The 27,995-nt window shown below is 40.5% G+C and overlaps 2 protein-coding genes and 1 long non-coding RNA gene across 3 annotated transcripts; 2 read left to right on the top strand and 1 right to left on the bottom strand.

The window, feature by feature from the left end:
• The first annotated feature begins 15,477 nt into the window (after nt 1-15,477).
• Nucleotides 15,478-19,026, top strand: tescb (tescalcin b). Its single transcript, XM_056432452.1, has 8 exons — nt 15,478-15,689; nt 16,311-16,380; nt 16,623-16,703; nt 16,823-16,962; nt 17,057-17,118; nt 17,427-17,534; nt 17,609-17,656; nt 17,855-19,026. Exons 1-8 carry the CDS (start codon nt 15,626-15,628, stop codon nt 17,930-17,932), a joined length of 651 nt encoding a protein of 216 aa, XP_056288427.1. The 5' UTR covers nt 15,478-15,625; the 3' UTR covers nt 17,933-19,026.
• Nucleotides 19,027-19,331: 305 nt separating this feature from the next.
• On the top strand, nt 19,332-22,116 carry LOC130205382 (uncharacterized). Its single transcript, XR_008833904.1, has 2 exons — nt 19,332-20,059; nt 21,502-22,116. It is a non-coding gene; the product is annotated as an uncharacterized LOC130205382 (long non-coding RNA).
• Nucleotides 22,117-25,747: 3,631 nt separating this feature from the next.
• m17 (IL-6 subfamily cytokine M17) lies at nt 25,748-27,234 on the bottom strand. The gene is made up of 3 exons (XM_056433052.1): nt 27,150-27,234; nt 26,633-26,781; nt 25,748-26,488 (listed from the first exon to the last, which is right to left on the bottom strand). The coding sequence occupies exons 1-3, from the start codon at nt 27,232-27,234 to the stop codon at nt 26,027-26,029; spliced, it is 696 nt and encodes a 231-aa protein (XP_056289027.1). The 3' UTR covers nt 25,748-26,026.
• Between the last annotated feature and the right edge of the window lie 761 nt (nt 27,235-27,995).

Genomic DNA, 27,995 nt, shown 5'->3' with positions numbered 1-27,995 from the left:
CTTTTCAATGCTACTTCTATGCCAATGTGTATTTTCTCAATAATAATTCTCTCGGTTGTAGTTGAACATTCGCAGGGAAACAACCTCCCTGTGCAGACAAACAACTGTGTCATTTCAGAGATGATTTGATTAAGTTATGACATAACAACAAAGAGAGAATCATAATCAGCTGAACAATGTTCTGTTCTTTGAGATCTGGTTCAAGTTTGTACAAGTTAATGTAAACAGAAGAGTTATTCATGTTTTTATTAATGTAAACGGCTGAAACACAAGACCAATGTTGCTTTGTTCCTCCTCCTTATCTTAAGTTTACGTATATAAAAGATTGTTCCAAATAAATATCCTGTTCATAGTATCATATGGTGATCTGTACATCTGGTGATGGTAGCAATGACTGTCATCTGTGTGACACTTGATATTCCACTCATGCCCGCCTGCTTTCTTTAGAAGAGCGGAAAGTCAGCTCAAAGCAAAGTGATTTCTAAACAAGACATTTCTATCAGCAGAGAGATCTTGAAGTGATACATTTCTTTCTGTGTCAGCTTTTTCTGTAGAATAAACACACAAAAAATACCTTCTTGAATTTGCTCAGGTAAGATTTTTGAGGCTTTGGGCAAAACGCTGTGGCATGAATCTGACTGTTTAAAAGGTAAACATGTGAGATTGATAACCAGCCGTATGGACCTTGGCCTTCCGGACCTCTTAGACTCAAGGTCTAAAAAAAGACCCAGAGACGCTCTCTATGGATTCACATGCCACAGCAATGAATGAACCATCCTTCAACTTTATGTCAAAGCAGGAGTTAGAATGTAAAGAGCTCTCTGTAGCACGCAGGGTATTCTGAAAATGGGTCAGGTAGAATCTCTCTATTTGCTAATGAAGTCCCTGTGCACTGGGCCTCACACCTGCACCGTTTCAATTACCACAGTGAAACATATGCAGAGCAGATGCAGCGCTGTGACGGTGTTACTCCACTTCACGAGCAGAAGTGAAATGCATGAGCGGAGATGAGGTGGAACATTTGAAGACTGCTTTTGGAAGTTTCTATCTAATTCGTTGTGTGGCAATTTATGTATTTATGCATGAATGGTTATCTCTGTTCAATTCCAAGCTGAGGGTTTATTTACTGTTTTTGCTTATAAATATTTGTGCTGCAGTCGGGCCCAGTTTGGATTGAAGCGTTGCTCTTGTACATGTTAGTTCTTTTACACTCATTGAGAGTAGACGTGTATTCATCTGCAGAACTTAAAATTAACTTCTCATTAAACTGCACTTTTTGACTGGAATGTTTGTAATCTCATGCTCTTGGGGGACAAGATCCACGCAGTTTTGCAGAAGGACATGTATGTATGTATGTTTGTATGTATGTACATGTGCGTATGTAAGTACATACATACATTCATATGTGTAATAAGCTTGCTCTGAGTTGGATCAACACATTCAATATCATAAAGTTCAATGTTTTTTCAGCTCTTCCCAGACCTTTCATCTCCTTAACCCTTTATCGGACGAGGAACCAAATATGGTAACTTCCTTGATGTTGATTTTCTACCTAAAATCAATATTAATTTTTTTATGTCACAATCGTAAAACAGTATTGTTATGTCCTCCAATAGCACTGTAAAAGTGGCATTTTTAATTTCAAAGTATTTCAATGAGTTCCTTATAAAGGGTTAATGTCCCTGCTCTCCTGCGGGTCTGCTTTCTCTGGAAAATGCCTCTGGACGAGGACTGCTCCTGGTATGACGGCAGCCATCAGTACCCACGAGGGGGGGAGGGATCAGATGCTTTGCCATAAATCACGGTCAGCGAAGATTATCTGGTTGTGTTGGAGCTTTACAGACTCAGTCTATAACTCGATTGACTCACACACTGATCTGTCCTATGAAAACAAGATACAGATTTATGTCCGATAAGCATATTCCCAGTGTGGTGAGGTGAATATGTAGAAAGGCAGGATCAATAATCACAAGCTTATTTTACTTCAATGAATGCTATTTAAAGTCTGGCTATCATGCTTTTATATTATAGAGTACATTCATATTTTGTTTTTACTGGTTGCTGCAGGATGCAAGTTTGCATAGAAAATTGTATATCAGGAATAACAGGACAACCATTAAAAAGTCATGTTCAGAGGATTCTTGAGGAGCTGTGTATGGTCCAGCAGGCGATAATAACGGTGGTTATATTTTCAGTGTGAAGAAAGACTTCGTAGTGTCCTGGCAACTCACTGGGCTGAACCATAAAACCGGAACATGGGTTTGATTTCTTGACTCAGCTCACTGCCAAAAATACTAAACTAAATAAATTCATTAAATACATTTTGAAGTTTTAAAGAACAAAGGCAGGAACTATACAGCATTTGCAAAAAAAGTAACGTGTTAGTTTTAGATTCAAATGCAATATCTAGAATGTTTGTTAATGTTTTCCTTGTTGTGTGATGTTCTTCGTAAGATAACTAAAAGTGTCTTTATCCCATCCTGCTCCTTGCCAGGCGGTGCCAATGCTGCTTTCTTTTTTATCATGACAGATCTCATTGCACTGTCATTGAATTAAGTGGCAATTTCAGGCCATTAGAATGTTATGTGAGTGAGAAACCTCTCTTTAATCCAAGCATGCAATTCTATGAATAACAATGGGCCAACTCCATTCTGGATAAGCCATTATATCCATCTCTCTGTCTTCTCTTTCCTTTTTGGTTTTCATGTCTTTTTTCTCCAACAGCCTCCCATCAGCTGTCATACATTCCTCCCTTACCTCCTCCATATGTATCACATATTTAACTTGAATCCGTGAACTGTTCACTCAGGCACTTCTCAGAATAAAAAAAGTGTGTTTTTGACTGTGCAACCTGCAGGTCATTACATTTTCCTCGTACTGCCCTGCCAATTAGGCACTGCTCAATCGAAGTAGGAAGATTTATGTGCGGACAGCAGCTGACTGATTTAGATATATCGCCATGTTTAAAACTCTTCTCATGAATAGCCTGGTCCTTCAACGCAATTGCTCTATTAATCTCCTCTATATGCGCGTGAGCTCTGACATAAAGAGATCAGTTTCCGGGAGCGGACAGTTCTTGCAATCATGTAGATTGCATGTGTGTCGCGGGAGACTTTTTGTCAAGAAACCCAGATGCCACCAGCGCTTAAGGTTATTTCTCTAATTTGTTAAAGTGATACGAAACAAAGGCAATTAAGAGTCTTTCCAAAAAGCATAGGAACTCAGAGTCATTTCAAGCCTCACGATAAATATCCCCCTCCCCCCCAAAGTCAAGGGCTTTAGACACGTGAATGATAAGACCATCGATGACAGAGCAATCTAAAGTTAAATAATGACATTCTGCCATCTACGTATGAAATGAATGGAAAATGCTTGATTTATTCCTCTTTTAACATTTTAATTTGTTTTCAGCGTGGTCTGTGAAGCCGTCTGTTTCTAAATTTCTGAGTTTAATTTGTTCAAGTTGACAGTTTCATCGACATGTGTTGAGCAAATAAAATGTGCTGTGGACAAATATGTGACGAACTACATGATGTCATTAGAGGATTGGGCAAAGTCTGGTAAGATGAGCCAAGCAGCCAACGTGTCTGTAGCTCTCCCACTTATGACATCACATTTCTGTTTTCTGTCACATTTGTGTGTTTTCCCTCCAAACAAGCACGGGGGTCGCTGCCTCTCCTCTCAGTCCATCTGTCATGTTTACCGCGAGGGCTGATTGGCTGCCATCATAGTTTATTTACACACTCTATTATTAAGGAGTAACCTGCTATGAATGGTTTGCATTTATCATGGAGACACCGCGGGACAAAATTGGGTACCACGCTTTGTAAAATCTTTACGAAAATGAGTTAAGAAAGTTTCAAACTCTGCCTCCGGCTTCTTTTTGTCATTGTGGTTGAATTAGCTAAAACCACTGTAGGCAGAATGCAGACTATTTGTCAACTTTATGTGGTTGTCTCTAGTCAGCCGTGCAGAGTTGTGCCGATGCTCACATTTGTAAATGTATTTCAACCTTCTTCACATAAATCACACTTTGGTGTGCTGTGACGCAATAACATCGTACTTACTGCTGCACGGGATCCGATCAAGTTGCTATTGCTTTTAGAAGAAAGACTCAAAATGCAAAGACAACAACAGGGTCTCTGCAGCACCAAGTCAAGTTTAAAGACCAGAACATAGGACTGAGTCCACAACTCCAAACCGCAGTATGAAGCAACAGATATGTAAACATGACCAACATTCAATGTATACAGCAATATAACTGGCCTAATACATAAACAATACATTTTCTACAGCTTTATTACTTTACTACAACAGTTACAGATTGGCATGTGGACAAAACATTTCACAGAAGAAAATCTATTCATTATTGACTTCTATTGACACGCAGGCTTTTATTCAAACAAATGTTCTCATATTTAACTTAATACATGCACATAAATGTCTCAAAACTGTGCCAAGCCCTCATGCTGTGCTTTTATTCATAATTGGGGGGAAACGTGTTCTTGGCATTGGCTGTTGGTCATTTAGTTAACTAACGAAGAAAAGGTTGCAGTGAAGATTGTTGATATGGACTTCACTTCAAAGATGTGTCACTGATTACAATTAATCTCTATTTAACTGCAGGAGGAAAACAGTGACATGGCCAACCCTTTGTTGATGTGGTACTTATTGTAAGAATATCCTTCTAAGTGACGTCATGATACTTCGAGGAAATTATATCAACAAAGCAGTTCCCTTTCTCACGGCCAACACTTTACTTTCTTTTTTTTTCTTCAGAGATGCTTTTGCAGGTCGGTCTTTACCTAAAAGAATTCCTCACCGTGACAAAAATGACAAATTATTCATGACTGCACGTATAATTATGCCACAAAGAGACCTGTCGTACTCAGCAGGGGATGTTAATCCAAACTGAAAGCTGGCGTGTAAACAACCTGCTGCACACACAGAGGTACATCCGCTCAGCTTTTCTTGCAAAGCTAAATGCAGAAACATGCCTGTCGCTATGAAGGAAATCTCTTTCCGTCACCTGTTTGACTGAGCAGAAAACACAGCAGAGCAACATGTCTACTCAATAACCTGCCGGCCCAGATTTCACTTTCTTTATTTCCGTTTGATGCTGCTACCTACAGATAACAGACAGTGTGATATTTTGCAGCTGAATATCAAATAAATTGTTTTTAAACCCGGGTTGTCAACCTATAGTAAAACAGTGCAACCTAGCTTTATTTGTTTGATCTATGGTGTACAGACATGGTGGCCCTATATTACGCCATGGTCCATCCACACAGGTATTTGCAATTATTTAACCTGATTAAACCTCTTTTCAGAACCTGAAATGATTCATCTATTCACTTTACATAGAAGGCTATGTGTCAGTTCGAAAAATAAAGTATATCCGACACTACTCAGGTCATTCCTCTCATGGCAGAGAAGATCTAAAGGTGGTGAACACACAATCTAGTGGACGAATAAGGAATGATCACAGTGCCGAGGTGCATTGACTGACATCTCTTTTACCCAAAGTTTTATGTTTGGAACAACTTCCTCTTTTATCATTACATTAGATTTCAATACAATCTGACATGATAATGTGACACGGCATTATAATTTTAGTACTCTAGCATGCAATTTTATTTCAGACAATAAGACCATACCAAATCACATAATCCTATTTAATTTTTATGATGCATATGATTTAATACAATATAACAAATAAGCTAAAAGCATATAAAAGTGCAAAGGAAATTACCTTTTCAACATTCTTATTAGCATATTGGTGCCCTCATTTAAATCTCACCATAGCTCCACCCAACTCTAACCTGAGCCCAGAGCTAATCGAGAGAATTATTATAGATAGTTTAGGTCAATTGATACCGCCAACCCCAAGAACTAACCTCCTCAAACGTACTGTTATCTATCGTGCAATTACCGCTTGGAACTTACTACCTCCTCGTTTAACTCACATGAGTAATAATTTGTCATTCAAAAAACAATTAAAGGCGCACCTAAGAACATTCACCACTTGACGTATTCTATTGCTTTTTAGTCATCTGATTTTCTTTTTCTTTTTCTTTGTATGAATTAAGTTGAATTGCATAACATATATCTTATCCTTCGACTGTACTGTGCATCTGACTGCACTATTTTTTACTTTGTTGTACTATTTTTAACTGTTGGTTTCACGATATGTTTTGTATGTTTTTGTATGTATTGTATTTTGTCCTTTCTGTGGACCCCAGGAATATTAGCGGTCGCTAAGGCATCAGCTAATGGGGATCCAATAAATAAACAATAAACAATAGATACCTGAGTGAGTGTCCTGGACGTCAGTGTGCACAGGTTACATCGTGGCCTGGTTTCTAAATAGACGATCCCTTCAGATTGAAAGCACAATTAATACTTTAAGCTTCCTGATATATAAATATACTCTTATTTGAGCTGTGTGACATTTTGCTCATGGTGTTACATGCATGCAAATATATCAGAAAAATGCAGCACACATTGCTGCTACATTTCCCCTTGAAGTTTCTTCCTGAATCTCATTTGGAGTACCTTCAAAGCACCACGGAGCTGCATGGGTGGCTGACTTCTTTTGGATTATAGATGCCACGTGTCAAGTGTTCCTGTCTGAGACTGTGATGGATTACCCGACTGCTGCCTTATTATAGCTCTACTGCTGGCATCACAGACTGAGACTTAATAATACTGACCCTGATAAACAATTAAAATATGTATGCGCAGCAAAAACACAACAACATCGGACACGACAGCAAAGGTTAGCCGAGGTTTATCGACACAGGTGAAACTCTGGAAAGGCACGTGATACGGTCATGTTTTTCTTCATATTTTTTGCATCTAGCAGCTTGTATAAATGTTTATTTAACTCCTCCCCTAACAGATCTCTAAATACTTATGTCGTGAAGGACAACGATGGCCCACTCCCAAAAAGAGCTAATCATCAATGTAGCGGCACACACTTCCTGTCAGGCCTAATTTACTCAGGAGAATCACTTTGATCTATGCTACTGAATCCCATCCATCTTAGCCTGTAGTTGAAAAATGTGTGGGCTGATATGGCAAACACAAGCTGGTCTGATTCTATAATCCAATTTCAACAACTCTTCACCTCACATTGCTCTTCATTTGAAATTCAGCCATCACAATCCACTGACCTTGACTGCAATGCAGCAGGTAAACATTACAGCAGATCACGGCTGTGGCACAGCACCGACCCGTATCTCAACACAATGGCTCATTATTGAGTGCAAAGCTGGAAACCCGCCTTGGATATTATAACATAGCTGCTCGAGAGCCCATCCTGCCGAAGCGCTGCACATCGAGCCTTTCACACAGTGCAGGAGAGTGAATAGAGGATTAAAGGAGGAGACACAAACAATATGACACCGACGCAGAGGGACCACAGCGCAGAGCAGGTGGGATGAAGGGGGGGGGGCTTCTCAACTTTCAAACGAGAGTCAGCATCTTTCCCTGACTAACCCGATTTCAAGGGTTTCTTCAAGGTGAGCACACAGAACAGCACAGATCCAGGGGGGCGCTTTCATTTTTAAGGCACCAGGAAAAAGCAATTTTTCAGTCTTTTACTCGAACCACGACTAATGCCTCAAAGCATCTGAATATATATACAGGTGTTACTTTTATACATTGGGTCTGAATCCAATTACATCAGTATATTACTTTTTTTTAAATATTAACCAGTGTCCCTTCAAAGCTGCTGTCTCTGTGGGATACTTCCTGTCCCTAATGCAACAAAAGAGCACCAAAGAGGACGGAACCCGTTGAGAAAACTCCTTTGAAGCTTCCCCTGACGGCCTTCAGGAAGCTGCACCACACGAAGGAATTGTTGATACTTCGGGTCATATCCGTTATAACTGACACTTCATAAATTACAGCTATGTTTCATCATCAGCAATGTCTTCAACACTTTTTACTTATTTTAACAAAAGTTTATAAACAGCGGCATGTTTGCTCGGTCGTAGGTTTCGTTTGACAAGATCTTCCAATTAAAACTGACTCTGCATTGTTTTGTTTTTTTAAATACATTTTTCTTTTTTACTTTGCAAGGTAAATAAGTGTATATTTACTGGCAGGTATTGAGGAGTCGTGTGCTCACTATGCACTGACCTTGGCTCATGACAAAGCATCTTTATGTAAGCTCACATAAGTGTTTACTTTCTGGAGTCAAATAAAAAGAGCTGCTGTGTACTTAGACCAGGAGTAATAGGGGTTATTAAGAGGAGCTATTCAAAATGGGATATTGCATTGCTTAACCTTCAGTCGTATATGGAAATACACAAAACAGGATGTTGTGTTTCATGACAAATTGCCTGTGTTCGCTTTTCAAACAGAGATTAATCAAATATACCAAATAGATACTTACTTACTTTACTATCAACACTTTACCACTGTATATGTACTGCTGTATACTGTATGAGACAAGATTGTATTAGCATAAGATATGACAGCTGTACAATGCAAGACAGGGTTTTATATTTTGAGTATAACATGTAATAGCCATCTACCAACAACATTATAACACAGTTTGAATAAAAAGGGAAATGACCTGGTGCAAGAGAAAGGTCGGGGGTCTTATCAATATCATTAGATTTCCCATAGAGTGGACGGGAAAGGGTGTTGATTATCGGGGGACATGTTTTATTACAGTGTACACAAGGCTGGATTGCCAACTTTAAGGTCTGCTGCATGTCAACTGGTTGGGCTATTTGATTAATTGCAAGTTTTTGAGAAAATGTACCTCACTAAATTCAACTATAGTGGGCCTTATTAGGTAATTTTAAGGCTATCCGTCATATCAGACCAGAAGATATAGATGTGTGTATGTATATTAAACATTTCTATAAAAAAACACAGTCATGAAATCACAGCATTATGGACAGGAGCTCAGATGGGTCAACTGTAAGTCATAATCACAGGTTCCTTTGCTGTGTCCCATCATCTCATGTTCATCGGCGGCAGGACCTCTGTTACGGCCTTCGTCTTCTCAATCTTCACCCTTGTTTGAAAAGCTGTCCTTGCTTTTGATATCAGACATGGATATCACGTACGAGACTGAATACAATTTTAAATGTGTCATTTTTTTACTTTAGATGGACAATTCTAGTCTTCCTATGCATAGTTACCTGTAATTTACTATCACATATTTTGCGCTATTTAAAATGTACATTTAGGCGTGGTAGATTTGCTTAGAGTTCATGATTTTAATTTCTATTAATGGACCCGCTGAAGGATCTGCGAAGTTGAAGAGGTTAAAGCATCACTTATTCTTAAATTATAATCAAGGCGAAGCAGTTAATATGTCAGAGCCGAGAGATTTTAAACACTTCTGTTAAAGACTTTGATTACATGTAAGGTCGGAGCAATGGGACTGAATCCTTAAGATGTGAGGCTCTTATAGAACAATATGGAAAGTACTATCAGTATTTCCAGATGTTACCTTTGCAAATAGTTATTTATTCACTGGAAAAACACTGGAAACATTATAAGGCATGAAACATTAATTTCATGAACTTCAAATGTTCATAACTATTTTTGGCAAATAAAACCTTACTGTGCATTATAGTTTAAAACTGAGCATAACGTTCACACATAAGCTGACTGCCTCACAACTTTCCCCTCACCAATACACATTTTATTTGAGATAGTGGCCAATCAGGTAATCCATCTTCATTCTCAGCCAGACAGCACATTTATTTTTTGTAGTGTTACCCATCAGGGGCACGACACCTGCCAATTTTGTAAAGTAAGTGGCATAATAAAACCAATTCAGTTTTTTCTCTGGCTTGCAATATCCTCGGGCAACAAAGCGATGCATAGCCTAAATATGAGCAACCTTTTCTAGAAAATACATTTCCGGCTGAAAATGCATTTGAATGCTAAAATCTGAAGGCTGTCAAATTTAGAAAAATGAAGAAAAAAACTGCTGAAAATAGCTTAAAATTACAGGAAGCAATACATCATACTCTATGAGATCCTCATATGTTTGTAGCGTCGCGACAATGCATGTTATTTACATCACTGGTTTGGAAGTAAACATTGTGAGGTTACATGTAAAAACAGCTGTGAAGGAACAACAGATATTTATATTTATATTTTCTTTAAAGGACTGTGACCTTTGTGTGTTTGGTGGCGAGGTCCGAGGCTGCGATGCAGAAGAAGGTGGACTGGCCAGTCTGCGTGAGCAGGGTGCAGCTGCCACAGGTGGAGGACTTCAGGTTGGTATGTGATGGTGTGTGACATTGATCATCCGTTAGGAGCATCGGCTGGCTGAGCATGTGGCTGTAAAGGGAGAGCTGAATTAAAACTCACTTTATAAGTCAGCCCTGACAAGCTGCGAATAGTGACAGAGAGAAAGAGACTGCAGATACACTGGGGCTTCTATGCCTGCTCCCTCTAATTTAAAGAGAGTTCAATGAGTCCTCGACATTGAAAACCTGCTCTGCATCGTGAGGAGCCATAAACGGGTTTGGGCTTCTCTGAAAAATGCCTGGCTCTGTTTGGATGTGTTCTCAGTCACGAATAACTGGGAAGACACCCCTGAACAGAACCAGGACACACTTGAGGAGCTGGAGCAAGTTGTCAGGGAAAAGTCCATTTTGCCATCAGTTGGAACTAGATAGATTTTATGGATTTTTCTTTCTTAATCCTATTTAAGTCTTCCTGATCATGAAATAATGACTTTTATATTTCTAAAACGTTACTGACCCTTCTACAACCTCACTGTCTTACAATGTAACTTATTTTATAGTCTTTGGCTGTCTCTGAATTGTGTGTGAAATTGATTTATTTCTGTCTGGGGATCAGGGCATGCCCCGTCCACGCCTCTGCAATCCCTTCTCCTTTTTTATATTGACAAACCAAGGGCAACAAGTAAAAAGACACACCTTCACGTCCTTTTATGTGCTATAATTCAAAAGCAGACAGAAAGAAGGCTGCTAAATAACTCCCAGAGTAATACGGTAAAGATGACAATGTGATTGGCATTGCTATTCACACAAAGTCTTTTTTATTTTTTATTTATTGATTTTTTTTCAGTTTCACTGAACAAAACAGAACACAGCAAAACATTGTAAATGACAAAAAGAAAAGAAAAACGTCAATAAAATAGAAAAGAATAACAAAAAATACAAACAATTTAAATACAAATAAAGAAAGAGAGATCATTTTCCCATCGAGTGTATTTCCTCTACAATGTCCAGCCTCTGGTTTTTCTTATTTCTTACATGGACAGACGTTGTTGTTATCAGTATCCTCTTCATGAGGAATCGTAATTACCTCTCACTTTATTCTCAACACCCAGTCCAGATGCTTTGATTTTAAAACTGGGTCACCTCTAAAGTTATTAAAGTAATTTACAGGACACAGACAATGGCTTCTCAATTCAGATTTATGTATATGAATGCACAGCATGCCTTTATGACCATTCATAAATCTGTCATGCAATTATTTATATGAATGTGAAATTAAAGCTTCTTCACATACATCACTACATAATTGTGTTTTAATATACTGTCCTATACATAATCTGTTTATATACCAGCCCCTATAAAAGGTACCCACAGAAAAAACATATATTGACATTTACATTAATACATATTGTCTTACAACTAAATCAAAGTGGGGTGTAAAAATGTAAACCATGTACCAAATGTTTATGTACTGTATATGAATGCTAAATAGAGGGACTCGTTGCCAACAATTATTTATATAATGAGCTTCTGTCTATGAAGGGAAAATGTTTGATCAGTCTGAAATGATATAAGCTGTCACATCAACCCATCTCACAATGTTATTGTGAGATACAAAGGCATCATTCTCACACAAGATGTGGTGAAAATAAAAATATTGTTGTGTGTGGTTCTCAGGACGTGGATACAATCACTCAGCAGAAATTGGTTTTCTATTCTTTGCTTGGGGAAATGGATCAAAAGCTATCAGAAATGCATAAGTAACCAAATTAAACCAATGCAACAAAAGAAAAAAGGCTTTTGATGTTAATACAAAGGCTCGTCTGCTTGAATTACTGTCATCAGCGGCTCAGAAAACAGAAGAGGAAGAATATTTCATTCCCATTAAACTGCCGGTAATTAATCTTCATATAAACAACCTTCCAAGTAAACAGAACAAACAACAGGGTCCATCAAAAATTCAGATTCACCTGGTATATTTTGAGTGTTTTGTTAGAGCACAGGCAGAATGCCAATTTCTTATGAATCTCATCCCACTCTGCATGTGTGTGTGTGTTGAGAAAACGACACGTGTTAGAATGGGTGAAAGGTAGAGGCAGACAGGTGAAAAGAGAGACGGAGAAAGAGTGAGACGTGTCGCTGCACCCTCCGGACGTCTCCTCTTCCTGAGCAGCTGTTGTCTGAGAGCTGGAGGCAGCACTGCGGCGCCCTGTCAACTCCTTCTCCCACAGAAGCCCCCGTGCATGCAAAGCAGGTTGATGCTGCCCTCTCTCCTTGGCCACACTTGGACGCCCCTTTTTGTCTGTGTATATATAACCAACACCTCCTTGTTTTCTCCTCCTCTCTCTTTCCGGAGCTGAGTCTTCATTCAAATCAATTTCAAGCCATCAGTAACAGTGACAACGCACACGAAAAACAACACACGTGCAAGTGAGACCATTTTATGGGGAATCACATTTCAAGGGCAGAGGCTGATAAGGAAAAGACAATGTATTGTGGTTGTGTTTCATGCCTGATTGATTGTGTACTAGATGCATGAATTTCCCTTCAAATGGAAAATATTTGAACACGTTCTGATGCGGTCGACTTGTTTTTAACGTAAAGATACTGCTTTGTCAGCTGTCAGAGGCCCTACAATTATCTAAAGCGTCATCACTTTTGATTGATGTGTTGCTAAGTGGCAGAGTTTCAACAAAAACATACCACATCTAAATGTACAATATGTCATGAAGAATATGATCTTCGACCTTGTGCAGGGAATCTTCAGTTGTTTTGCTTGAACACATTACAAACTGTTAATTGTTGTTTTATTGTGTCCGTCTTGTAAAACAGGACTTTATTTAAGTTTATATTCTGCTCACGTGTTGCATATTCTAAAGGACGTAATGTTTAATCACAGAAAACACGAGGAGAGAAGTGTTCCAGCACAACAGCGGTGATTGGTCTCGGAGTCTCTGACAGCGTGATGAGGAGGTTGAACAGAACAAATTATTGCCGCCCTTAACCGGATAGGCCTGTAAAGAGCGCCCGCAAGTTGTTACATACATGATGTGTGTCATAATGGGGCCTTCTGATTTCCGAGTAGACCGTTTATAAGCTTACTATTAAACTTTAAAAAGTAACAATTTCTCAACATTGGTCGGGTGTGAATACAGTATTGTACAGGATCATAATGCACACACACATCTGACTTCAAGATAAATGTAAACAAATGTAGATTGGTGGGGTAAAATAGCAGGAGAAGATGTGTGTTCTTCACAGTTGAATTGTGTTGCTGTTGTCGTCCTCGTGCCTGTCGGTTCACTCTGAGCCGGGGCAGCTCGCTACAGACGGTGGAGCTCGACAGCTTTGGAAACAGCTGCAAGGTGAGACAGGTTGGGACAGGCTGCTTTTTGTAAATGTAATAAAGACTTCCTCAATGAATAAAGACTTCCTCAATGAAGGTGAAAGAAACATGACAATAAGTGTGATCAAACAACTTAGTCAACACAATTAATGTAACAAGAGTCAAGTGATTGAGAGTAAGCCGTTTGAAATAAATGCTCTTAAATGCAGTCACACACAAACACACACACACACACACACACACACACACACCATATATAGTGTATTGCTGCTCTGATGAAAACAAAACTGACCCATGGATAACTGACCTTTCTTTCAGGCACAAGCTGGTGTTCAGATACGTCGTTGACCAAATGATGCCACAATGTGGTGTTCTTTAGTACTGCATAGTTTTAACAATAATACTACTTTTGTTATGTTATTTTGTCGTTTTAAGTTTCTTTCTAAATTTGAAAATCATAACCAGGACCACAGTCATCACACTTTGATGATGTATGGGAACTTTTCAGACACCACACAGTGTTTTGACACATTTTCACATCAATCAATCAGGCAAGAGCAGAAATGGACAAAAAAACACTTTGGATTCACCCGTTCACAAATTATGAAACAGCTCTTCAAGATCATAACTAACCGGATTTATAATTTATGTTGGTTTGATTTCTGACATTTGAGAAACATTGGGGTAAGACATGTGGTTAATGAGAGTATTGTGTCTCAAAAGAGAGACAGCTGCTGCTAATCGCCGAGTCCTCATTTAAACGTGCTGAACGTCAGGCAATAACAAGTGAGCTGAACAACAATACAGGTTTTAAACCAACAGCAACAATGTTCTGCTTCAGGCTTTATCTTGTCAAGAGCTGATATTAAAGCGTGTGTAGTGGAAGAAATATCTGAGCCGTCTGTTGGAGGAAGTTTTAGTTTGTCACTCTGGCGACGTGTGCTGGACACGTCTGTCGTGTAGATTCAAAGTTTAAATCTTTACATGTTCAACCTCAAGGTCCATTTAGTAGCTGTTCTGTTTGATTCTTATCTTGGAGGACAACCTTCTCAGCCAACATGGATGAAACAGGTTCTTGAAGTGCTCAGCAAAATATGACATGAATACATACATATTCTATGACCTATCACAATTAGGGCTGTCATTCACCATAGAAATTATGAATTGACTAAAAGTCATATACAATCCTGTCGATGAATTGATTAGTTTAATGAATTGACAGATCTGTAGAATTGAGTTTCTCTACAAAGAATCACACAAAAGCACCACTTTAAATCTTGTGTTTACCCAAGTTGTGCTCATTAGATTCAAGTAAATTAATCATTCATCATGAAACAGAACCACCATGAGGGGGCAGGAAGTATCTTGTGTTGGTCCATTTTACTGATGGTGTCTCTGTTGGAAGTCGCTTGAGAGCCTAACATATTGTATCTTACAGTAGATCAGCTTGACATTCAATTTGGGAAAGAATCCTCGACATGTCCAGCATTTTAAATCATCTTTTGTGTGTTTTTATTGATCACAAATGTCAAACTCAACCAGGTGGATTAAAACTAGAAGCGGTTTGACGAAAATTCGTAACAACCGTCCACAAGAGGTGGATTACAAGTCAGCCTGGTCAGAATTCATTGTGAAACCAATATCAATATCGTGTGTCTTTACAGTTATAATATCTCTCATCTATCAGCCCCTGACGCCTGTATGTTGATAGGCTACCTTCGTGTGCGCATTTTTATCTTCTCCATCTTTCCTCGCTGGTCCAGTCCAAACAAACACAGTCAGTGGCTTCAAGCCTCTGAATTAATAAAGACTCTGTGTCAATAATTCAAACGGCAGCCTGTTGTCCCTAAATGTGTGTCGTCATCAGGACGTGTATATTCGCGGAAGTAGCCGGCGGCAGAGGATGCGACCTGCGAGCGCGCAGGGGGAAGAAGCGAGAGCCGCAGACCTGATGCGCTGACATCCGTTTCAACAACAACACTTTCGGTTCGTTCCTCACACGTCTCCCGGTCCCGTTACAACCGGACCGGTGGAAGGTTCTATATCTCGAGGTATGGGAGCGCTGCAGTCCCTACCGGATCACCCAGAGTACGTCGGTCTGGCGGAGAAGACGGGCTGTGAGTAGCCATCGTTATTGTTTGCATTGGCGCCCATGAGACAGTCGGGCATGTCGGACGTGTGAGAACACGAGCGCACTGCACCGGAAATACGATTTAATTCTCACTTAAATCTGAAGTCTTATCTTAAAGGTGACACCCGACACTTTGAAGGTGTTACGTTGGTGTTATTGATTTGTTTTCCTCTTTACGCACATCTAAGGACAGCCGGGTTGTGTGGTGGACGGGCAGCATCATGAATAATTGACAGTGTAAGTTAATGGAAGTGGAACTATACAGAGGAAGGAATTTAATAATAGACCAAACACTGTATTGAAAGCTTTGACCCTTTAAGAGGGTTGCTCTCTGCAACATTAGCTATTAGCTTTAATTAACCTGCAGGTGTGGAGGCCTAGTTGTAGGTAATAGACAACAGAAAGACAAAAAGTTTGACATTAAATATGAATATCCAAATATGCTGCCTTGATAGCTTCAAACATGTGAGAGAATCAGATTCTTAACAAACTTATTTAGATGTCAACATTGTTACTGTAATGAGTTTCCTGTCCCTGTTTGTGGAGGCCTTACACTATGTATGTATTCACAATATAGTAACTATAGATGTCTCTTCTCTGTTCTCAGTTTCTTTTGAGCAGATTGGAATCCTCCATAACAGATTTAAGCAGTTGAGCCACAACGAAGAAACTTTGCTGTATGTATGATTTTAAAATACTATGTACGGTGTAATGTGATTTTTCAATGGCACTTCAGATTTCTCTTTTGTTATTATTTGGTCTATTTCCTCCCTCAAAGCAGCTCGACAACTTTCTTTCAAAGGGAAACCTGCCTAACAGGCTTTATATCTTCATGTAAAAGCTTGAAACGTGATAGGATAATACTATAACACCCTGTGACACCATATGCCACTCCTTAAAACCCTCTTTACACCCTCAGGAGAGAAAACTTCAACAAAATCCCTGATCTTGATTGCAATCCCATCCGTTCTCAAATCATAGAGGCCTTCTTTGACAGAAGGTACAGTGGGGATGGGCTGAAAGTTGCCTGACACTTGTCATATGGGGCGAGATAACACAATAATCTGCGTCCTGTTCCTGCCACAACTGCACGACATCTGTCCTTTTTTATTTCCTTAGAAACTTTCGTCAGAATGGCGAGGGTACTGTCGAGGAGATCGGCTTCGAGGAGTTTCTGGTGATCATGTCCCACTTCAGGCCCCCGACGCTGCACATGAGCGAGGAGCAGCGGGAGGGCATCAGGAGGGAAAAACTGAGATGTAGCGTCTTCAAATCACATGATCACGCGCTTGATTTTATCTGTCGATGACACGCAGGTGTTCAACTGATTCGCCGTGTTGTTTTTCTCTGCAGTTTTATTTAACATGCACGACACGGACAACGATGGGACGATAACCCTGGAGGAATACAGACACGTAAGCCTCCGCTTACTTCTGTTGAACAAATCTCTTTACTCTTCACATAACCAGTGAAGATTGCAGCAACCTCCGAGGAAATCAGCACGAGTCCATCATGTGGGTTTTTAACTGTTAGCTCAGACTGTTCGTTATCAGGATCATTTGAACTTCTCGAGTGGATTTTGAAGGTTATTAAAAATGCAGATTCTGTATATAAGGAAGTTATCTAACATCTCTTTCCCTCAAGGCTTTTCAGGGCTGGGGTTTTAGTCTTGTAGCCACTGTCTGTATTAATGTATTTCCACTTGTTGTTGACACCTGTCCAGGTGGTGGAGGAGCTGCTGTCTCTCAGCGAGGCATTGGAGAAGGATACAGCCAAAAGCATAGCTGATGCGGCCATGTTGGAAGTGGCAGGTATCTCAATGGGTCACATGGTATGTGAGCTGAGCTCAAGATGACATGACGTTGGATTCAATGTTCGTCAGTAACTTCACTTTTTCACACGCAGGAACCTGATGAGTTCTATGCGGGAATCACATTTGAGCATTTCCTCAAGGTTGGTACACAGAATATACACTGTAATATGTGTTTTACTTTCTTAGTTATTTACCCTAGTTTGAAAGTGCATTTGGGAGTTTGTCATTTTTTTGTTTTTGCAAATTCAAATAAAAAGTCAACATTTCCACATTAAAGGATGATGACGGTATCAGCAATATACATTTTAAACAATGTAAAACTCTTTTCTTTTTTTTAGTTGCTGAATGGCTTTGAGATTGAATCGAGAATGAATGTTCGCTTTTTGAATATGGACACAACAACCTTGTGTAAGTGAGGCTGGTACATTAACCTATGCGGTGACTCTGGGAAAACTCTGAAGACGCATGATGATGGTTTCCCTATCTGTTGTTTCCAGTTTATCGCTTGCACTGAATAATATGCCTTATTCATGTTGGAATAATTATGCAAATGAAAACATATATACTGCAGGTGTAGTAGAAGTAGCTTATTTGATGCGACGCAATAATAGATAACCAGTCAAATAACAATAAGCCTTAGAAGTTGGAGAAAGCAATATCCATGTCTTCGGGAGAAGACAGTATGACTGAATGCATGCAGATATTGATACTTGTAAAACCTTTACAAATTTCAATGCCATAAATAAATAATGTTTAATTATCAGGGATATAAAGGTGTATCTTAAAATATATCCAGATGGCTGTAATAATAGCAGTAAAATCATTTGATATGCCTTTTATTCATATTAGAAAAATGGCACTTGCTGCATGCTCTGCACACGACATTTGCACAATGAAACCGGATGAAACCGATCTGACTTCAGTTCATGATGTGTAGTTCTCATGAAAAGGAAGTGAGAGTGCTGCTATGCAAGATTAAAGGCTTAAAAGCTGTATCTTATTAGTCCTTCACCAGAGGAACTGATAAGATACTTCCTAAGAAATACCTTACCATCCTTAACTGCTCATCCTACTGTCACAAAAACTTTGAAAAGCTTTCATCCTTAATGGTTTATTCTGTTAAATGTATAGTAACACTTTATTTTTCAATATTATATTGAACAATTATAGAATGTCCAAAGATGCCCATATGCACTTCATTCTCCTGTTCAGTCATGGGTGTATGACCCCCCCTACAGGTCAACACATGTAAAGCATGTTAAATGATAATGAACCTGCACCTGATTCATGAAGATATTTACACTTCATTTCTATAGTGTTTTTTTCAGTACTTCATATAATGAAAATAATGTGTAATTCAGTGCTTTTACACATGGTGCATGCTTGGTTATTGTTTTGCAGGTGCACATTAATTTAAATGTTATGTGTTGCTTTTAGAGTGTCATTGTATCGTTTAGGCTTTTACTTTGTAAAGCTGTCCATATTTTGCAATAAAATACAACATATTGTGGTTAAGATTTCTCAATTCCTCACATTGTATATCATTCAGCTTTTCAGTTCAGCCATATTTCTGTGTGTAGAAAGATGTTGCTGCACATGTATAACAGGATCCATCATTTAAGACGACCTCACTGTACTACTGCCGCTTTGAAAGACAATGGAGTAGTCCTGAGACAATCCCCCACAGCCCCATCAACAAGCCACAGACCATCAGCCCACCCTCCCCCAGCCCATCAGGGGCTCACACCTCTAGAGCACCCTCCACCTCCCCAGCGCCGACCCTCGCCATCCTGGAGAGAGACGTCAACAGGCTGTTTAAAAAGCAGAACCCCCGCAAAGCAGCGGGCCCGGACTCCGTCTCCCCCTCCACCCTGAAGCACTGTGCTGACCAGCTGTCTCCGGTGTTCACTGACATCTTCAACACCTCCCTGGAGACATGCCACGTTCCAGCCAGTGGTGTATAGTAACGAAGTAGAAGTACTTCGTTACTTTACTTAAGTAGTTTTTTTGGGTATCTGTACTTTATTTTACTACTTATATTTCTGTTTACTTTTACTTCACTACATTTTGCAATGAAAACTTGTACTTTTACTCCGATACATTTCCCCTGAAACAGTATCGTTACTCGTTACTACGGAAAAAAATAATCATGAGAAACATCGGGGACTGTTGTGGAACACACCGCAGCGCACCTGAACGCAGCACATCGGGGACTGTTGTGGAACACACCGCAGCGCACCTGAACGCAGCACGAACACGCAGGTGGTCAGTGGTCCTTGCCGCGTGTTTTCTGTTCCCAGTGATGCCCAGGATGCTAGCGAGCGAGCGGCTACAGATACGACTCATTTCATGTGGAGCAGCAATGGAAGCTACTCGAACAACCACGGGGACCAAGATCAACGTCCGTGGCCATATTTGGGCGAACTCTTTTCTTTTGTCGGAGTGAAAGTTTCTTCCTACCGGATGAAGTGCCTCTCATGCCGACCGAAAGCTACGGAGATACTGGCCTTCAACAACTCACCAACCTCAGGAAACACATTGAGGTAAATTAAGATTAATCCCATGAGCCGCAACGTTAATGTTTAGTCATCATAAACCTGTTAAGATATCTAGCAGTGTTGTCCTCAGGATTGGAGTAAGTTATATCTTTGGCAGGAGAGGAGACAGGTGTCTGATTGTCCTACGCATGTTGTACGTTAGGCTAACGTTCGCTAGCTATCGTCAATTAAATGAGACAATTAGCGTGAGTGGAGTAGACGGATCTCTAGCGAGTTAATGAGCTGAAGAAGTGTTGACAGTTGTGAGAATTTGTTGATTTGAGTCGTCTTAGCTATAATATAATGCAAATCATTACAGCATTATTATAATTATTTGTATTAATATTATAAGAGTGACGGTCCAGTAATGGCGACGATATTGATTTGGGACTGTTGTGTTTAACTACAGAGATACAAGTACATATTCACAAATCAACTCTGGATTTGTAAAGAATATATATTGTAGCTTAGCACAGCCTAGTATTGTTTGCATAAATATTATGTGTAAGATGGAAAACACTGAATGGAAGTTAAAATCTCCAGCGGAGCACTCTGGCGCCTGACTGATCTAAAGAAAGATAACAGTGACACTTGGTGAGGTTTTGTGAGCCCCCCTCCTCCACATCCACACATTCCGGAAGTGGTCACCAACAAAGAGGCTCAGTATACTCATAGGTTAGAAAGAGCAGTCACAGTCCTTACCTCACCTTGGCAGATAGATAAGGAAGGGTCCAGATGCGGCCATTAGTCTCCTTCAGTCATTTATGGCCCCTCATTGACCCCTCTCACACTCTCATCTACTCTCACATGGGAATAGGCCCTTTGTCTGAACGACCTTCTGGGAAGATCCAGGCCCCATCCCTGCACTGATAAGACCCCCAGAGAGGAGTGAAAGACAGCTTCAAAAGGAGGAACCAAGTAAATCAACTCTCTGGAAAATAAATTACTTACTTCTTCCTTCTCACACTTCTCTACAAACATATGAATTCATTGGCTGGCCACAAGAACCAATGAAGGAGCGACAACGATGGAAGCAGAGGAACAAGAACCAATGAGAAGACACCATCCTCTTTACCTCCTGACCAATTAGAACTGGCCTTGATGGCTATTTAAACCGTCGCGCCCTCTGTTAAGGGCCTCTCTCTGGTCTGAATACTCTAGGTACCAGCCGGTGGGGGGTCCATGCATGATGTCTACTTGTATCCTGATTTCTGAATAAAACGCTAATAAATGTAACGTAGAAGTCTACCGCTCTTTCTTACCGTGAGTGCCGTCCAGGTGGTGTGTCGCTGTCCAACTCCAACACATGCACGGACAGTGCATGAAACTAAATGTATAAACTTCAAATTAAAACAAACTATTTTGTACTAAACTGTTGGTTGGGGTCATGACATGTTAGGAAGTGTTATTAATTCTATCATGTCTGTAATACTCTCACTTTATTTCAGGAATGGACTACATCAAGCAGCACATGGAAGAACCCTCCCTGCAGCTAGGTGATGCCACCAGGTCCAGTTCATCTGATGAAGAGGACTTCTTCTTCATCATCTCAAGCGCATGACAGCAGCAAACAGCTGGATGGAGACGTGGATCAAGTTGACTTGCTGAAATGCTTCCCAACTGTGTGCAGGCTGTCTGTGAAGCTAGACACACTCTACCTGCACCAGGGCCTGTGAAGCTAGACACACTCTACCTGCATCAGGGCCTGTGAAGCTAGACACACTCTACCTGCATCAGGGCCTGTGAAGCTAGACACACTCTACCTGCACCATGTGAACGGCTCTTCAGCATCGCAGGACTCGTCTTCAGCCCCAGAAGAATGACACGGAAATCTGTCCATTTTGAAAATCAACTTCTTTTGAAGATGAACAATACATTTTTCACTTTAAAGTGATGATTCTGGTTGTTACTTTTGCTTCTGCTTTTTTCTGTGTTAATTGTGTTTTTATATTTTAGTAATTTCATAGTATTCATATATTGCTAAGTTCACCCGAGCTCATACTCCTTGTTCATGGCGGCCACAGCACCCAAACAAATAAACTTTATAATTCTCAAAATTCTGACCCTTTGTTTTTTTTATTAACAGCATTTACTTTTACTTTCAATACTTAAGTACAAAAAAAATCAGATACTTTAATACTTTTACTCAAGTAGTATTCTCATAGGTGACTTTTACTTTTACTTGAGTAATTTTCCAGTCAAGTGTCTTTACTTTTACTCAAGTATGACTTTTGGGTACTTTATACACCACTGGTTCCAGCCTGCTTCAAGGCCTCCACCATCATCCCCGTCCCCAAAAAGCCTAAGATCACAGGTCTCAATGACTACAGGCCCGTCGCCCTGACCTCTGTGGTCATGAAGTCCTTTGAACGCTTGGTCCTGTCACACCTCAGGACCATCACCGACCCACTCCTGGACCCCCTGCAGTTCGCCTACAGAGCCAACAGGTCTGCAGATGACACAGTTAACATGGCCCTCCATTACATCCTCCAGCATCTGGACTCCCGAGGAACCTACGCCAGGATCCTGTTTGTGGACTTCAGCTCTGCTTTCAATACAATCATCCCGTCCCTGCTGCAGGACAAGCTCTCCCAGCTGCACGTGCCCGACTCCACCTGCAGGTGGATCACAGACTTCCTGACCGACAGGAAGCAGCACGTGAGGCTGGGGAAACACGTCTCAGGCTCCCGGACCACCAGCACAGGTTCCCCCCAAGGCTGTGTTCTCTCCCCTCTGCTGTTCTCCCTGTACACCAACAGCTGCACCTCCAGTCACCAGTCCGTCAAGCTCCTGAAGTTTGCGGATGACACCACCCTCATTGGACTCATCTCTGGTGGGGACGAGACCGCCTACAGGTGGGAGACTGACCACCTGGTGACCTGGTGCAGCCAGAACAACCTGGAGCTCAACGCTCTGAAGACAGTGGAGATGGTTGTGGATTTCAGGAGGAATGCAGCCCCACCCGCCCCTCTCATCCTGTGTGACTCCCCCGTCGACGCTGTGGAGTCCTTCCGCTTCCTGGGCTCCATCATCATCCAGGACCTCAAGTGGGAGCTGAACATCGGCTCCATCACCAAGAAGGCCCAGCAGAGGATGTTCTTCCTGAGGCAGCTGAGGAAATTCAACCTGCCAGGGAGAATGATGGTACAATTCTACACGGCCATCGTTGAGTCCATCATCTGCTCCTCCATCACCGGCTGGCACCCTGCAGCCACAGCCAAAGACAAGTGCAGGCTGCAGAGCATCATCCGCTCGGCCGAGAGGGTTATTGGCTGCAATCTGCCTTCCTCCAGGTCCTGTTCACTTCCAGGTCACTGAAGCGGGCCAGAAAGATTGTCGCTGACCCTCCCACCCTGGACACTCCTGTTCGAGTCCCTCCTCGGGAGGAGGCTGCGTCCATCAGGACAAAGACCTCCCGCCACACCAAAAGTTTTTTCCCGTCGGCAGTCGGGCTCATCAATGGAGCCGGATCCCCACTGACTGACTGTCACCCCCAGGACTACCACCTCTTCTTCCACCTTCCTCTCTCCTCCTTCTTCCCGCTCCTTCCTCTTCCTCCTCCTCCTTCCTCCTCCTCCTCCTTCTTCCTCCTTCTTCTTCCCTCCTGGAGGCCTCCTCCACACACGTCACTTTAACAAGCACTTTAACTTGAGGCCTCCTCTACACACATGCCACTTTATTTACATGCACTTTAACTTAAACACACGCCACATGTAACATACATTTTTAACTAAAACACACATCACTTGAAGCACACACCCAAACACTTTCACATTATTTGTTGTCTTTCTGTCGTGTTGATTGTTGTTTGTCATGTCCAAATGTTGCACCTTCCGCCAAAAAAAATTCCTCGTTTGTGTAAACATTCCTGGCAATAAAACTTTCTGATTCTGATTAACAGCAGGTTAATAAGTATGTTTAAGAGGCTTCAAAACTATTTTATCACACCAATTCAAAGAGTCTTTCATGGCTAAATTATCAATGGTTTGTAATAACGTTAATTTGGAAAAAGTGATAGTTCCCAAAGATCATTTGATGTCCTCTATAGCGTTTGAACCTCACCTTTTTGTTCTGTGCACTTTCTTGTGCAGAATGTTCTGCAAGCAAACTTTTTTTCTTCTTCCAATTAATTTTTGGGGAGAAATCATCAATTCCATTGTGTGACAATATGACAACATATTGAATATTTGGGCATCAAACTAAGATATGAATAAAAAAACGGGCATGACTCGGCTGATTTACTTGGCTGATACATTTTCACCATTATATCGTATAGTCATTAGAGACTCATCATACATGCGATGAGTGGAGAAGGGTCAATTTGTCATTAGCCAATCAGTGGCCCCTGAGGTAGCCTGGTGACTGGGCCGGAGCAGAGATTAAGAAAAAGACTGAATGGTTAAAATACTGAGGCCTTAAACTCTGAATGCAGGTTTTGTACAATCTGTTAATTTACTGTTGGTCATTTAACATCAGAGCTCAGATTTTTACATCAGTCTGCCCTCTTAAAACAGGAGAATAAGTCGCGTGTTGGAGTCGTTTTCATACAATAATTCTACCAAACTGGACTGAATTAGAAGTATTCATATTTGTATATAATATTTTCTTTTAGAGGTGGCTTTGTAATAGAGGTGTGTTGTTACATTCAATCATTGTGGTATAGTTTCCAAGTATGACTACATGGGAGTTTTAAGATCACCATAGCATAAACTAACTTGATCTCTCTGCACTCTATCAGTCATATGCCACATGTGTTAGATACATTAGACACATTATATTATAATATTTAAGTAACCCTCAACAGTTTTACCTCCCATGTGAAGGGATTCCACTTCAGGTGAAATAAGAATGTTTTAAGGCGTTTGCATATCACATACAGTATGTGATGTTGTAAAGCATTGAGTAGGTAGTTTAAATAACGGAGGAATGATTGTTGCCCTGAGGTACCCTCTGTGTTTAAATAAAGCTGAGTTATAAGAGGGAACTTGATTCATGACCAAGAGTGAATCCCTCATCTACTTCCATTTCCTGAGAATTTGTGATCTGAGGAAAGTTCAGTGAAGCATTATTTCATTGCAACTAAAGTATTTGGTATCCATGTCATATATATATTTATACATGTGTGTGTGTGTATATATATATATATATATATATATATATAGATGAAAAGTGTGTGTGTAGTGTCTGTTCATCTATTTAAAAAAGGGGGTTTCTGCAGAATTCTTAACTTCTCCTGTTTTCCCAATCCCACCCTTCACACACTTGTGTCTCCATCTATATGAGGAGGCAAGTTATCCACACACACTCCCACACCTTGTGACTGGCCAGACAGCCCGCCAGTTTCATGAAATCTTTCCTATCTGATACTGCCTTGTGTTAAACGCATGCGTCATTCTGAGCTGATATCACACAGTCAGCGTCTCAGCAGGTTCCTGATTTTCTTTTAACCCATCTTGATAGACTTATTTTGCACATGATCCTCCTGCCAAATAACACATATTTGTTTCTTCTTCTTTTTTAAACACTTTTTCTTGTGCAGAAACAAACATATATTGTTTCTCAAATTGAGTCGAGCAACTTAGAAGACGTGTGGAGCATGACAATCAGTTGTTGAGATTGTTATTTTCTTGTGTTGGTATGTTGTACATTTTTGATGAAACCACTCTAAAAATTAAGACTAAGATCATCAACAAGTACAGTTGCAAAATATCTTTTAATTATCATAATAATACACCAGTGAAGTAGAACCTTACACAACATAGAATACAAATTAAATATACATAACACACTCTTGATCTTTTGACTGCTTTCCTCTTATTGGAAACAAAAAAATAAATATATATATATAAATTAAATACCATAAATAGGCCAAATTACACTGATGTACCAGCCACCTTTATACTCACTTATCTTTTCAAGTCTTTAATTCTGCCATTGAAAACAGACTGTCTCTAGACCCGCCTCAGGTCATCCTCAGAAGAGTGTGTTTATTTGTATCCTCCTGCAAACTTTGCTTTTTAGAGTCCTCAGTTCTCGAGAAACATTTGACAGCAACTCCTTGTAGGTCTTCAGGACCACACAGCCGTAGACCTTCTGCTGGAAGACGTTCTGGGGTGGGGGTAGTGTTGTCGGCCCCCCTGCTGGCTCTGGCACTGGCAGGTTGGGGAAGAGGCTCTGATACAAGCTGGTAATGAGGGCGGCCAGGTTCCTGCTGCTCGCGCTGACATGGCTGAGCTCTCTCAGCAGCGGGCTCGCGGGTGACTGTAAGTCCGTCTGCTGCTCGTAGACCCGTTTGAAATGCGGGAAGAAGTCTTGGAGATGTGTGTAGATGCTCAGGAGCCTCTCTGAGGGCTCCAGGCCCGAGATGTTGGGGTCAGGGACGTTGTTAACTGAAACCTTGCAGAAGAGCTCTGACATTTCTCCTTGAGAGGCTTTCTGTAAAACAAAAGATCAGATGTTAAGTCTTCAAGAGAACCGTGAACAGCAGACATGTTATGTTGTAAAGCAAGGTACAAGGGCGGAGAAGCTGAGAATGTAACAGGGGCAACTAAAATACAGCAACTTTAAGTCTCGACTTACATATGTTTTGATTAGGTTGATAGATTCCTTCTGTACGAGTCTGGTTAGCTTCAAAGTCTGCTGCAGAGAAGTCCCACACTGCTGGTTTCTGCTAGCGGCCACGATTCTTGTTGAATCCACAGCCATAACCAGCAGGAGAGAGAGTAACGCTGCAGAGGAAGGAAATGGTCAGTTCAGGTCATCCAACATCGCACTGCTGAGGGGAGCCTCATTTCAAAGCCACTACTGTAACAATACATTTTTCCCTCTGCAAATAATAAGCAAGCAGAACAAGGACACCAGAAGTTTGCTAAATTCCCAAGTCAGACATGTTATAAAACCGTAGACTGTAGTTTAAATATTGGCCAATTTAAAAAAAAACAATTCACAATTCACTACTGTGAAGTAGTTAAGTTGAATCTCACACTCCAGTCAGTTTCACAACAGCCTTTTCACAACTTGAGCCTGCACAATGTCAAGAAAAGATGAATTTAATTTGTATGAATTCATATCGAAAAGTAGACGTCTTGAAACTTACTTGTTGCTGGTTCCATAAACTGTTGAAAGCGCATACTCTTTACATGACCATTCATTCTTCTCTCAGAATCACAGGCGAATTGCATGGACTCCTTATGATCACACTCCTTTAAAACTTCTTTTTTTTAAGACAGAAACCACACATTTGTCATAGGAGGAAATGACGTGCACTTTGTGAGGCAACCAAATTTCCCAGAATGTCCTTTTTCTCAGTTGTGCATTTTTTTCTTCCCTCTATATCAGACAAGTGGGCAACGTCCAAACATGTCTGGTCACAGGGCAGACATGTTGGGGTCCTGTCTATTATTATTATTATTATTATTATTAGTAGTAGTAGTAGTAGTAGTAGTAGTAGTAGTACCCATGCAGTGTAGCACAGAGTGCATTTAATTGCTTTTTGATTGAGCATGGAAAGAAATACTAGAAATGTGAAATATATTTAAATCGCTTGCGAACAATAATTTGTTGAATTTAGAAAACCTTGTCAGGCATTACATTTATGTTAGAACTCAGGTAAGCATACCCTTTGACATAGTTCATAGAAAATAACCCCAATAAAGTAGTCTGACATAAACTTTCCTTATTTACTGTTTTGGCCACCTTCTCTTCCCTTTGATGCAGAGTTGAGTCATAACAATTACCAACTGCTCCTCAGACCATGTGTGTCTTTTTGCAGCGATATTGTCTTGGGGTCATTTACGCAGGAAGCTGGCAAAGTAAGAGGAAATGCATTTCTCAATCAGAAACTTTTACAAGTGCGTAAAAGGGAGGGCCTGCGTAGATAAAGTAGGCAAGATGTCAGTGTCATCACGTCACAATGTCAAGCTTCTGAAGTATTTGAGGATGA

The sequence above is a fragment of the Pseudoliparis swirei genome, chromosome 15 (assembly GCF_029220125.1).
Source record: "Pseudoliparis swirei isolate HS2019 ecotype Mariana Trench chromosome 15, NWPU_hadal_v1, whole genome shotgun sequence".
In the NCBI taxonomy this organism is placed as follows: Eukaryota; Metazoa; Chordata; class Actinopteri; order Perciformes; family Liparidae; genus Pseudoliparis; species Pseudoliparis swirei.
The sequence above is the reverse complement of the archived record's forward strand: the minus strand, read 5'-3'. Positions and strand labels throughout refer to the sequence as shown.

Excerpts from the sequence above, each read along its gene's own strand:
- tescb (XM_056432452.1), top strand. The coding sequence starts at position 15,626 with ATGGGAGCGCTGCAGTCCCTACCGGATCACCCAGAGTACGTCGGTCTG. Across the intron at positions 16,704-16,822 it reads GAGGCCTTCTTTGACAGAAG|AAACTTTCGTCAGAATGGCG; the intron begins GTACAGTGGGGA and ends TTATTTCCTTAG. Across the intron at positions 17,119-17,426 it reads CCCTGGAGGAATACAGACAC|GTGGTGGAGGAGCTGCTGTC; the intron begins GTAAGCCTCCGC and ends ACACCTGTCCAG.
- m17 (XM_056433052.1), bottom strand. The coding sequence starts at position 27,234 with ATGCAATTCGCCTGTGATTCTGAGAGAAGAATGAATGGTCATGTAAAG. Across the intron at positions 26,782-27,149 it reads GTTTATGGAACCAGCAACAA|CGTTACTCTCTCTCCTGCTG; the intron begins GTAAGTTTCAAG and ends CTTCCTCTGCAG. Across the intron at positions 26,489-26,632 it reads TCAACCTAATCAAAACATAT|AAAGCCTCTCAAGGAGAAAT; the intron begins GTAAGTCGAGAC and ends TTTGTTTTACAG.